A 13,300-nucleotide genomic window follows, 5' to 3' on the forward strand; every position below is an offset into this window, starting at 1 on the left:
TGAACCAAGGTGCCACCAGAAGTTTATGTATCTGACTGCCCATGAAAAACCCATCTGTCCAGCTTCTGGGGAAGGGCATGGCAAGGCAATCCTAGACTCGATAGAATTATCTGTTCATATCACAACAAAGACCAGCTCCAGCTTTCATTATAGCTGTGTTGATCTGTTTCCCATTTACAGGATTCAGGTCTTTGGGGAAAGGAGCTAAATCAGAGGGTTTGTTCTGAACTGTAATACGTTATAAAAGTCTTTTTGCCAACACTTCCTTTCATTCTTGCAAAATCTGCTCTGAGCCATATGGCTGAATGCCTCTGGCCCAGAATTAGCTGCTTTGAGTACAGCATCTTATTGGTACAATGAATACAGTGACATGACATTTTTTTATTTCTTCAAATCATCTACGTGTGCCTATGAACATTAATGTGAATAGTTTGGAAAGTGCTTTGCATTCTGAATCCACAAATTTGTTGGATAAAGCTGTTGGTTATTTTTAAACTGACTCTGATCCATAGGAAGTGAAATGAGGCAATGGACACATTTTCCAGGTTTTCTGGCACAAGAAACTATTTGTCTATCAAAAAAGTAGAACAAGGCATGCCATTTCCTGGGAGCATTTTCTCCCTCTGAGTGTCTGGATATAATGCTCCTGCTGCTTCTGTGATGAATCACATTCCTGGGTCATAGCTGACTTCTGCATTCCAGCGTATGGCTCTTCTTAACCTGCCTGACCCGCCAAACTGACTCCTGCAGAGGAAAAAGACAGAAAGCTAAATGTCTTTCTTTTTTGGCTTTCTAATGTCAGAGAGCCCCTTTTGCTTCTATAATGCTGTTGTGGATTGGGTTGAAATGTGCTTGCAAAGGTCTTTGTCCCTGAGTTTGAGCCATTAAAACAACAACAACATGGGTGCAATTGTATTGCAGAACAAGGAACTTAGAAAAATGTATTTCCTTGCAACCCCAAATCAGAACACTACAAACTGAAGCAATTTTAGATCCCAGTCCTAACCAGTTTATAAATGCTATTGCAGTAGATAGTGGGTGACTGAAATCATAGAATCATCCTTCTACAACTTTAGCGCTGAGAAAGGTCATTTGGCAGAGTGCCTGACTAACTTTGGAGCAACTTGATAGGGGTTTGTGTCTTGCCTCACCCCCCACTTATCTTTAAGGTGACGTTTGGCTTCATTTGCCAGTTATTTTAATCTGAAGATGACAAGTTCCGTTAATAAAAAGTACCAGCAGATCTCTCTATCTGCGAGTAATTATTTCCCTGCCTTCCATCTGCATTTGTCACTGTAATACTATAGCCCTTTGATGTTGCCACAGCCGTGTAATTTATACATATGAATATTCTGTGATGGAAGTGGGACAGATGGTAAGAAACTCTGGTTTGGAATAATGCTGCTATAAATTATGCACCATTCTGGGTAATTGAGGTTTATGTTGGGAGGGAGAAAGTGACTGTTCAAAATGGGTTATTTATTTTCCATGATCAACAATTAGCTTCATTCCCATCACTTCATTTTTAATCTTGAGCTATGAGGCCAAGTCCTTAGTTGATGCAAATCAGCAACATTCCATTGCATAAGGCAACTTAAAAACTGTCTGAGCTCTGATATGTGCCAAATAATTTGTGTGTCTATCCTCCTCCTTTTTTTAAACTCTCAGTGCAGTATTTTTAAATATTGCCTGTATCAGCACTAGGCATAGTGGTTTGGACCCTTTCCTTCCAAGCCATAATAAGGTTGGTGGTTTTTTTGTTTTTTTGTATATAAATATGATTCCAGAAAATATCATTCAAAACCATGACTCCTGAAATAGATGGGATGCTGGCACCTCGTGCTTGTGGGCTAGCAAATCTGTGAATGTTTTCAGTCTCTCCAAGTGGTTTCATAAAACACAATCTCTCTTCACTGCTGATTCCTTCTGGGAAGATGTCGGAGGGAGAAGTGGCGTGGCTCTCCTTTGGCAGTAGCAGTCAACAATTATTGCATCTCTAGAAAACCAATTTCTGAAAACAATGCTTTCCAAAGAGTCTTCAGGCAGCTTGGGGCTGTTTTGTGCATTTCCTGGTCAGCCATGGAGGAGCCTTGCCTGCGGGGACGTGCTCTCTTGATCTCCATAACAACAGAAGCAGAGAGTGGGGGGATGCTCAGTCACACTTCTTCAGATATTTAAGCCCCCCAGTCCCTTTTGCCCCCAAACCAAGGTTGAAATCACACCCGCCCTTCCTCCTGTCTGCTACAAGTCTCTCTCCTTTTGAAACATAGCTGTTTTTCTCTTAACAGGTCAAAGGACTGATTGCTCTCTTGCCAGGTAGGTGTGGTCCCAAGCAGCTTTGTTGTTTCAGTATCTTCCACTAACCCAAACAGTCCTTTTCTTGCAAACAAAGCACTTGCCAATCCTCCTTCAAACTGCTACTCATTTTGATGGCATTTCTTATGTTTGTATTTTTTCCTAAAAACAAAAAACAAAAATGCAGCTTCTGGAAATGTAAGCTTCCATATGAAGCCTTTGAAGCAGCCTCCCACACAACGGCCACAACACAGGAAAGGACTGAGTCACATGCAATGCTAAACCGTGGCTTAGCACTATGTGCGTAAGCTAGAATGAGCCCATGGAGCCTTGGTCTTGTATGCTCCTCACCCCCACCCCAAGACGACATGTCTGGTGTTGGGGAAGGGCTTCCATGAATCCTTGCTTCTTGCTATGTATGAACTAGGCGTTGTGGTTTGCAGACACTAGTTAGTTAAAGCTCTGGTTAGTTAAAACAAACTAGCTTCATAATTGATGTCTTGTAATTGGCTTGTTTTGAAACTTACCGGACTGTTTTAAACCACTGTCTTTGGTTCGTACGTAACAAGTCACCATTCATGGAAACAGAAAATGAATGTTTCAGAATTCCTTTCCCCTGACTGCACAGAAGGGAGGGGGGAGGAGCGGGGAGACCACAAGCCTTCCCTTGGCCTCACTCGAGCTTGAGCGCATATCACTAAGCCAGTCTTTGCTAACCTAGTGCCCTCCACATATTTTCAGCTGCAACTCTCACCATAATTCCCAGTTTTCAAAGCTTCCTGGAGAAGTGTATTTGAAGTTATGGTTTAAAACATTCAGAAGACACCAGGATGGCGGTGATTGCATTCAAACCATGGCTTAGCATTAAGTGTGAACGGACCCAAAATAAGACATGCTATAGGCATGCTATTTAAGTAGAGTTGTTACGACTGTGTTTACCTGGGGCAATTTGGATAAATTGATATTAATTACTGAGAATTCTTAACACATGGGTTGTGCTGTCTAACTTGGATCTAAGGGCAGAAATAGATACTAGATGTCAGGAACTGGTTGGACACACAGGAATGGTGGGAGGAACCAGCTGGGGAACCACCAAGGGAAAAAGGCACAGAGCCTGGAGATGGATGATGATGAGTGGTCAGAAGGAGAAGAGGGAGAAAACTGGGAGGAGGAGGTGTCAGAAACTGAAGAGGTAACAGGGTTTAGTGAGCTGGGAGAGTCTGTGGCAAAGAAGTCTAGACCCAGAGGCAGAAGCTGAAGCAGGAGAGAAGGGAGGCCAAGGGACAGAGATGAGACCAGAGATGAGGCATAGGTGTCTCCCCCTCTTACTGCGATGAGCTCCCCCCCGCCCCCCGGTCTCCAAGAACCAGGAGAGGAATGAAAGGGGAGGAGGATAAGTAAGCTTCACACAGGAGAAATCTCAGATTGCTTGGGGAAAGCCCTGGAGAGGAGAGGACTTAAACAGCTGTGGGGAAGTGGGGACCTTCTGTCACAACAACTCCTTCATCGGGGCAAGACCTACTGGAGATGAGTTGCTGTGCTCATTAGGCCTGACATTCCTGTTCAGATCTTGTTTTTGCTATTAAGGAGTTAATTCCACATGCTCGGTGTGATTTACTGCTGGCTCACTCCTGTCACTAAACAACAATGGGGATGCCACCAAAAGTGGAAACTCATGTCAAGTTGTCCTCCCAGCCCCATAAAGCTTAGGCAAATCTACACACATTGTGAGATCATCCTTGACTCCTAATGGAACTGGGAAACAAAATAAATGTATATTTCAGTGACACGAGGAGAGGGTTTGGCTTTTGCTGAGCATCGCATATAGACACCCTGATAAACTTGCTTAGGAGAGGGAAAGGATGTGCCAATTAGTTAATATGCTGTCATCTCTTTTCTTCTTTTTTTCCTGGTCTAAACACCTTCCATTTTTCCAGGCTAGAGAAGACATTGTGCTCTGCTGGAACTCCTCTTGTCATGGGGGTTAAAAAGCCCTGAAATAAATACCTGAAGAGCTTTTGATTGTTTAATAGGGATGGGGAGGGATCAGTCATGGAAGGGGTTTTCTTTCACTTTGGCCTATTGACCTCATCTGGTCTGACATGGAATTGGATTGCAGCAGTGGAGAAAATAAACGTTTTGTTATAACTGGGCCCGGCATCAATCATGCTATCATAAATGTCACCGTATATGTGGAAATAATAATAGAAAAATATGACTTTTGATGAGGCCTTCTTTGAAACATTGCAGATCTCCAAATTGCCTTTCTGTATTTGCTTAGAAGTCATGTACATGTGGAGAGAGTGCGAGAGCATACATGAGCCTTTCTAACAAAGGGAGGGTGATTATTCCATATCTGGAGTCATTACTTCATTTTGCATTTCTCATAGTAAAGCAGAGCTGACAGGTCCTAATTAGGGTCTGACAGCTGTAATAATAAAATATTATTCATTGCAGAACAACATTAAATATTGGGGAATCATTTAGGGTTGATAATTTAAAATATATTACATTCCTGTGACATTAATCTCTCCCCCCCCCCCGCCTGCCCCTGACACCATCCCTGCAGCTTGGTCATCCTTTCTTTTTCATCAGAATACCTCGATATTAAAAGTGCCATTATGGTTCTTAAGTTTGCAAGCAAGATTGCTTTCCTCACAGACTCAGCAACCATCTGTCCTGGCGGGGAGTTTGGTTTCATGATCCAGGGACTTTTCAGTAGTTTGTATCTTCTGCAATTCATTTGGCAGAACAGAAATGGCTGAATCAGAAGCAAAGCTGGAGAGAAGACAAATGGATCAAGGCTATTAGAGCTGATTTGAAACATCTTTTCAAGGGTAAAAAGAAGTGCTCCCACATAACAGGTGGATGAGCTGAATGAGAGATACTTGAAGACAGTTTTTTTGACATAAGATCAATAAAGGTTGGGCAAGGTAGCCCTCCAGATGTTGTGGATTCCATTTCTGAATGAGAACATCCAGTGGTTAAGAATGGTGGATGTTGTAGTTCAGAACATCTGAATAGCACTCTGATGGCCAGCCATGCAGTAGAGCATTGTAATTGTGCTCTACATTTACCACCTCACATTCTGTTGAGCCACAACAGATTTTGTTAATGCATGGATCTGTCCATATCTTAAGGGGATATTTACACTTTCCACTGGAGTAGAAGCTTCTATCAACTTGTGTGTTGTGATAATATGAAATCCCACTCCTATGCAGTGGACTGCTGCCCTTTGGCAGGTTGTTGGGGTTTTTTTACATCCCTAAAACTACTACAGTCATACTTTGGAATTCGAACAGAATCTGTTCTGGAAGTCCATTCAACTTCCGAAACGTTCAGAAACCAAAGCATGGCTTCTGATTGGCTGCCGGAAGCTCCTGCAGCCAATCAGAAGCCACGGAAGCCCCTTCGGACATTTGGCTTCCAAAAATAGTTCGTAAACTGGAACAGTCACTTCCATGTTTGATGCATTTGGGAACCAAAACATACAAGAACTAAGCTGTTTGAAAGCCAAGGTATGACTGTATATGAGAAGCAAATAGAAGGGCATAGCTAGAGCTATAAGATTTCAGGTTCAATCTCTGGCCTGGAACTCTGGACAGCCACTGTTGCTCAGTGTTGTAGACAATAGTGAGCTCGATTGGATTCTCCTCCTCCTCCTCCTCCTCCTCCTCCTCCTCCTCCTCCTCCTCCGTACTCTTCCCATCTGACTGGGTTGCCCTAGATACTCTGGGCAGCTTCCAACAGATATAAGATAGCTTACTGCGTTCCTCTCTACAATGACAGCAGGCACAACAGAAGTTAGAGAAAACACTGTGAGACAGTCACACCAAATGTAGCTTCACCCAGTCTCAGGATGAGCCACTCACATGGCTGAGTAAGTACCTGAGTTCCATAGATGGAACTTGCAAAAATCCTTAAATAAGGGAATTACAAAGGACTAGCTGAACTTCCATTGACCTTCAGGACTCCAGAGCAGGATTCTTAGTCCTTCTGTTGGTACCAAGCATATACCGTCTAGGTACCCTTCCTGCTTCTCCTCAGAAATTCACAGCCTGGAAAGTCTGTTATTGCTTTCTATCCAGGCAACATCCTCAGCTCACATTGGATGTGGTCAGAATGGGTGGCTGCACATCACACAACTTATTTACTCTTTTGTAAGGCTACTCCCATACTATTTATAGCAATGGTATATGTATGCTGCTTAGCTATCAGCTCCGTCTGGTAGTATAGTTCCTTGCACTTAACAAAGAATTTAAGTGCTTCTGCCCTCAAATGAAATGCAGTCAGGACAAGAACTGTCTACAGAGAAATGATACAAAAGGTTCTCATTTCCTTCCCTCCCTAGTGGAGAAGGCTTGGCAAAAAAACCCACACATAAAAGGCTGTTCCTTCCTCTTTGGATCACTAACATCCGAGAACACAAACAGTAATCATGAGGCCATTTGTAATATAGCTTGTCATTTCAGTGTGGTTTAATTTGTCTGTCACTTTCCTTTTCTTGGCCACTTGTTTTAATAAAGAAACATTAATAGGTTTATATTAATCTCCACAAGAGAAACAAATTTGCGTTTTTCCCTCCCCATTGTGGTTCTAAATCACTCAGGAGAACTCACCTACCTTAGTGTGGTGCTGACTGTAAATTATCACTAACTGACACAAGAATGATGGAGGTTTATAATGGGTTTCTCTGCAGTTGGAAGTAAAAGGTTAAGTATAGCCTTATGTTAGCAATAAGCTTTGCTGCGTCCATTTTGGGCTTTTATTTTAGACCACTTAATGTTTCTGAAAATCAGGAGTAAATGAGTGGGGGGTTTTCTGCCTCCTCTCCACCCCCACGAAGAACCATTTATATACCAAATGAGGTGGCATTTGGATTGTAAGTGATTATGTTGACATATGCCTTTGCTTTCTTTTCCTCTTCTTGCTCCTTGATCAATCATGGCTCGTCTTGACTTTGGGATCAACAGCAGACGCAGTTCTACCATAAGGAAGCAGGTAATAAAGACTTCATACAATTACAGAAAGATTAATTGATGCCATTTATATGATTGCCAGATGTTATTTCTTGCCACCAATATTTCATAGCAGGGGAAATGATGGGACCAACCCAAATTACCTTGGCCAAATCAAGACAGCCGGCAAGTGCAGTCCTCAAAGGAGGGAATGCATAATCTCCTCCTTACCCAAAAGAATCTGCATAATGGATTGTTGTTTCAAGGAAAAAACCTAAACCAATATTAGTTTTGTGTTTGATAAATCACTAAGCTTATGAAGCTCCAAATGAACACTTCTCTATTCAGAGACGCCTCAGACCTAGTCGTTACTAGCAGCCACACTGAACCCTTTTGGGGAGTGATTATGTCCACAGTATACAACAGCAAGCTGCTTCAATCTGACATAGAAGGGCCTCCAAACCTCAAGCCTATACTTGATGGAGAATATTTAATTGTCTTCATCTCTTGCTTTTTCCTCTTCTCCCTCCTTTTTCTCTAGATGATATTATGTCTTGTAGATTTGCTGAGCTGAATGCTAGGGGAAGATAGATCTTAGTAAGAGACTCCGCTCTGATCTATTTGCTTGGGAGGGAGGGAGGAACAGAGACTGCGTAAGACAGGCATGTCCAAAGTCTGTCTGGGGGGCCTAATCCGGCTCACCGGCCAGTTTAATCTGGCCCCTGTGGCAGTTTATTTTCTGGTAAAATCCTTAAAAAAGCTCAACAACTTTGGGGTAAAATTGTTTAAAAAAGGTCAGCAACTTTGGTCGGCCCTCACACATGTTCATGTCATCAAATCTGGCCTCTCTTTGAAAAAAGTTTGGACACCCCTGGTGCCATAAGCCAACACTCTGGCTCCAAAGCAGTGTAAACAAAGCAAAGCAATTGCTTTTGAATTATCCAGGGGAAGCTCTGGAGTGGGCAGGTCATCTTAAGACAATGTATTCAGATAACTGAGTGCATAGTCAGTGAGTCAATAGAAGGGCTGCTCTGTGGTCCTAACTTGTTGCACATGACATTGGAACTCCAGGGACACAGAGAGGGAGAGGGGCCTTGGCAGGCTAAAGGGTCCTGGACAAGAGCATCTCTTGATGATATTTTAGTATACTTTGTTGTAGGCTTACCATTTATCCTTTACTCACTTGGATGTAACACAGCAGTGTGAACTGTTTCATAGAGATGAAAACTTTCATGCCCTCCCCCCCTTTGTGTGTGTGTTCTCTCCCCTTATCCTCTACTGTCTGGGGCCTCTGAGTTTGAAGCTATTGCCCTCTAATGGCTCTAGCCAGTATAAGCAGTGTATCATCATTCTCCTATATACTCACATTTATGCTGCTCAGCTTATTGCTTCTGTCTACTGTAATTTTTTACTAGGGTTCTTGGCTGCTCATCTTGCCTTCCTCTTCTGCTTTGCTAGATGGGATTTTGTTAAATGTGCACATGTGCTCCACTAATAAGAGAAAATCCAATATCTATTTTTTTGTCCCTGGTGGATGATTTACAGCATTGTAACTTGGGCACAATAATAAAGAAGCTAGGTCATATTGCCATGGGACAGGGAGGATCTGATATCTTTTTCTAGGCCAGTTTTGATTTGAGGCTTCACTTGTTCTTGTAGTAGTTGGTTTTTTAAATTGTTAATAACTTGATGCATACAGGAATTTTAAGCTAATTTGTCCACAAAGTAGTCTGTTTCTATTTGAAGTCAATTCTATATCAGGATAACCAGCTCCATGTGTCTATTACTGATGATACCTTTGCCACTGAAGAAATTAAAGACAAAATATTTTGGCATAACATATTCCAAATAAGATATGCAAAAATTCCAATAAGCTTTTTCTCATTGTAAATCCAATTCCTTGTTGCATGCAAATGTTTGCTTTTATTCTCCTGTACCATGAAGCCTTTTTCTTCTTTTTTGGAGTAGAATGAAAGGATTTGTAAGGCCTTTGATTTTATTTATTTTTGTTTACATAACGCACATGGTTGGGAAATGGCGGAAAGGCTTGCCGTGATTTGTATACTTGCCTCACCCTTCCAAGCTATACAAATTAGAGGCTCTTTTATTTTCTAAGTGCCCTTATTTTGGGGTGGGGGGGGTTGCTTCCTGCCATCTACGTGTTCTTCTCTTGGAAAGCTCAGTCTTTGAATGCCTGAACACTTAATTTCTGGAGGCTGTGTTGTTTTGTTTACGCACTTGAAAAAAACTCTGTAGAACTTCTAAGGTCTCTCATAGGATTCACCAGTGTTTGTTTTCTGTCAAGTCACACCAAACGCTGCAAATCTCCCTTTGCGGGTGGAGGAGCAGCTTGGGCTAGACACAGGAGCGCTTTGTCACACCCTACCTTTCTCTGCTCTGCTCAGCATCCCTCCACCCCATAGCGAGCTCCCCCTTCTGCCTGCTGAAGGAAAGCCTCAAAATGGAGCATTCTGGGGGAGGAGGAATAGCTGAGCCAGCCTGGCATCCCCTAGATGCCCACCCAGCCCCACTGCCACTGCAGCACTGTGGGGCCTGATTGGAGCCCATTCAAAAGTTGGTGCAGAGATTTCCATTGCTTCCCTCCTGCCCCCTTCCACATACACACGGTCCTGCCTAGCCATGCTGGGGATTGCAGACTAAGGTACTATAATGAAAAGAGAGCTGAAACAGCAGGGAATTGTCACCTTCAATATAACCACAACACTGAATAATGGCAGTAATCCCTGTTTAAGCGTTCTCTATGAGGGTGAATAAATTCCAACTCCAGGTTTAACCTAGACTTTCTTTCAGAGAAAGAGAGAGCGCGAGAGACTGAGTGTGTTCTGGCAGTTAAAATACAGAAAATCCAATAGCTATTAATGACTCCCTCCAGTGTGTGGATACACAAAGAAAGCATATATTGCACAGTGTCTGCTGTGTAGGAATTTTGTGATGGAAAGTATCCCTCCATCTGTAGCCTTTTCCGAAGAATGTTCATTTCGGAACTGTATCGTTTTTTTAAAGCTGCACTATCATTTGAATATTCCTTTCATCGCATATTTCTCCTTTTGTTGTTCAGGATTCCAGCCAAGCGATTCCCCTGGTGGTGGAGAGCTGCATACGATTCATTAGCAGACATGGTGAGTTTGGAGATAGTCAAGCTAAAGTATAGTTTGTTCTGCACAGTATTCAAGTAGCCCGTAGAAGCACAGTCAGGACTGTGATCTGAAAACACAGGAGGCAGCTAAAGCTGGTCTAAGTCTTGTTTGGTCCTAGAAGAGAGACCTCCAGTCAACCCTGTGGACATTGCCTTGAGTTTCCTCTTGGAAAGAGCAGGAAATATAAGTGAAATAAAAGGCAGGACAGAATAAAAATGCATAAGTAGAGCACAGTTTGTGATTATAGGACTGCCTTTTAGTGTGTGCGTGTGTGATATTTCTTTCTTAAGTTACTAGAAAATGCCCTGGACATTTTGAATTAAAGTATAGAAATGTTTTAAATAAATCTGTAAAGTTTGCATACGGTGATTTTTCTACTCATGCTAACTGCATTCTTACTTAATAAATTTAATCAATAACTTAATACATTTGTATTAATAAATTTACATAAGTATTTAATAAATAGGTAATAATATTTTATGGAGCCATTCTGTTTTCTGAACTGTGACACAGGAGCCAAAGGTATACACACATATTATATGTATAGTCCTTCTGGATTTCTGTGACGTGATTCTTTTTCTTCCCGTTCTCTCTCTCTTAGCATTAAGGTTTTGCATCTTTATTCCTTTCAAATCGATCTTTGCCTTCACCTTATGAGTTCTGAGATTTCAGCAAGCACATCCTGCATATTGCTGAACTTTTAGTCAGAGTGGAATGGCGTCCCTTGCTCTATCAGAAGGCTATTTTGTCTATTTGGGGTTGTTTTGTCATAGTTCTACCAAGGGCAGATTTGAGGGTAAACCATACACAGCACGGGTCTGCCCTTGTGGCTCGTTGGAAGTTGAACTGCTTCACATGTACTATTACGTTGTCGTTTTTATGAGGATATACGTTTGACTTTTATTACACCTGTTTTGCAAAAGTCCAGGAAAGAATCGGAACACCATAGTTTAAAACTACTGCTAGAGGACAAGAATCCCAAGACTACATTAAATGTAGCTAAATTCTGTGCATCTGCAATCAATCGCAGGAAGCAAGTGGTATTCCATAGTGACTAAACCCCTAAATGTTAATTACAGGGGGCACGCTAATAATTAATTTTAATTTTTATATTTAAATCCTTGTTATATTCATATGGTCTTTTGTATTTCTGATATATATTTTTTATGATCTGTGATATTGTGTGTGTTGACGCTGGTCTGTGACCGTATTAATAAATTCATTCATTCATTCATACCAAGTCTTCCTCCTGCCTGCAGCCCTTCATGTCACTTCTAACTCTGTTCCAGAAAGGTTTTCCCAACCCTCTGGAACAGAATTTGGGTGCACATAGTGGGAATGCCTCTCTCACATTGTAGAGATGGAAGCCTTCATTGGATCAAGAAACATGTGTCAGGAGGATGCTACTCTAGTATTTATCATTTATCCATTTATTTATGTTCTTCCATTTGTATTATGCCTTTTTTCCACCATGAGACCCAAGATTTGTGTGGTTACTCATCCAGTCACTGACCCAGACATGCTTAATCTCAGCAAGATTATTTGTTCAAAAATCATAATTATCACAATTTAAAAGATTTATGAAATAAACACTGTTCCACAGGAAATAAGGTATACTCTGACATAATTAATTTATCTTTGGCTATATGATATGTTAAAATAAATGGCTCTAGATCAAAGCTTTGGATGTTGCTGGTTCCCCCCCCCCCACACCCCTATCTTCTTCTAGCAAACACAAACATACTTTATGTGTAAGAGACATTTTGTTATCTGATAACAAATAGCAGATTTTCTCCCAAGTCATTACAGGCTGCATTTCTGAAAATGATCTATGAAAGAAGTGTTCCTTAGGGAACATAGGGTCAGATCCAGTCTTTGCTCCATGAATGGAAATCCCCCACTGCTCATCAAAGGGCCCTTCTATTCAAAGAGCAAAGATTTTGGATCCAACCCATATATGGTAGAATAACATAATGCACTACAGTCTTCAAAAATTGCTCACCATATATATGCAAACAATTTATTAATAGAAGTTTTGACACATCTTTTCAGTTACGCTGCTGGTATTTTACTTATTTACTACCTACATTTCTATACTGCCCTTTATCTGAGAACCACAAGGCAGTTTACAATATAAAAACACAAAAATACATACCTTAGTAACAAACAGTACCCCCTTCACTGCCTCCCCAACACACACAGTTTAAAAGGCTACAGATTGTTTAATTGCCCAAAGGTCTGGGAGAACAGGAATGCTTTTGCCTGGCTCCTAAAGGTACCCAACGACAGTGCCAGATGAGGTTCCTTGGGTATAGTCTAGAAGTCTTCATTTGGGAGAGGTGGTTAAATAGGATGTCTGGGCATATTTTTAAGAAGTTGTACCACTTCTGCGGATGGCAAGGTAAAAATATACCATATTTTTGTTGGGAGTGGCTCAGAACTTACAGGGTTAAGAGTTCTGAGTGATGACGCCTCACATTCTGAGGGCGGGTTGAGTATGAACCCGCGACCAAGGGGTGGAGATTTGCGTACCCAGAAGGTGATCAGACCAAGCTTCTGGTCAGCAAGCATGCTGAGTTCAAAGAGCAGCAGGGAAATAGGTCAAGGCGCAAAGTCAGCCATGACATTGTCTCAGATTGTTTGTCCGAATCTGAGGAGGAGGGAGAGCCAGATAATGGTGATCTGGTCGATGATCAGGATCAGGACCAGGGGGAGGCGTCTCCACAGGTTGTGAAAGGAGTGTCCAAGAGTGAGCCCTCATCTCCTGTGCGCATAATGGAGAAAGCTCACAGACGTGTCAAGTCAGAGGGGGAGTCTTCTGATGAGGAAGACACACATGCTGGCCCCAGTGGGTCAGGAGAAGAACCCCAGTTTGTGCCCAGGCGGTCT

The 13,300-nt window shown here is 42.0% G+C and overlaps 1 protein-coding gene across 7 annotated transcripts in view; it reads left to right on the forward strand.

Annotated features, from left to right (window-relative positions):
- Positions 1 to 13,300, forward strand: part of SRGAP2 (SLIT-ROBO Rho GTPase activating protein 2) — a 196,136-nt gene that overhangs the window by 147,096 nt on the left and 35,740 nt on the right. For 4 of the 7 annotated variants that reach the window (XM_083617110.1, XM_083617106.1, XM_083617108.1 and 1 more), the window contains 3 exons: positions 2,289 to 2,316; positions 7,269 to 7,296; positions 10,333 to 10,393. In XM_083617110.1, coding sequence (XP_083473236.1) covers positions 2,289 to 2,316; positions 7,269 to 7,296; positions 10,333 to 10,393 — 117 coding nt within the window. The remainder of the gene's footprint in view (positions 1 to 2,288; positions 2,317 to 7,268; positions 7,297 to 10,332; positions 10,394 to 13,300) is intronic. The other 3 variants (XR_014548983.1, XM_083617107.1, XM_083617109.1) reach the window with 1 other exon arrangement.

The sequence above is a fragment of the Podarcis filfolensis genome (genome assembly GCF_964270895.1).
Source record: "Podarcis filfolensis genome assembly, chromosome: 6".
In the NCBI taxonomy this organism is placed as follows: domain Eukaryota; kingdom Metazoa; phylum Chordata; class Lepidosauria; order Squamata; family Lacertidae; genus Podarcis; species Podarcis filfolensis.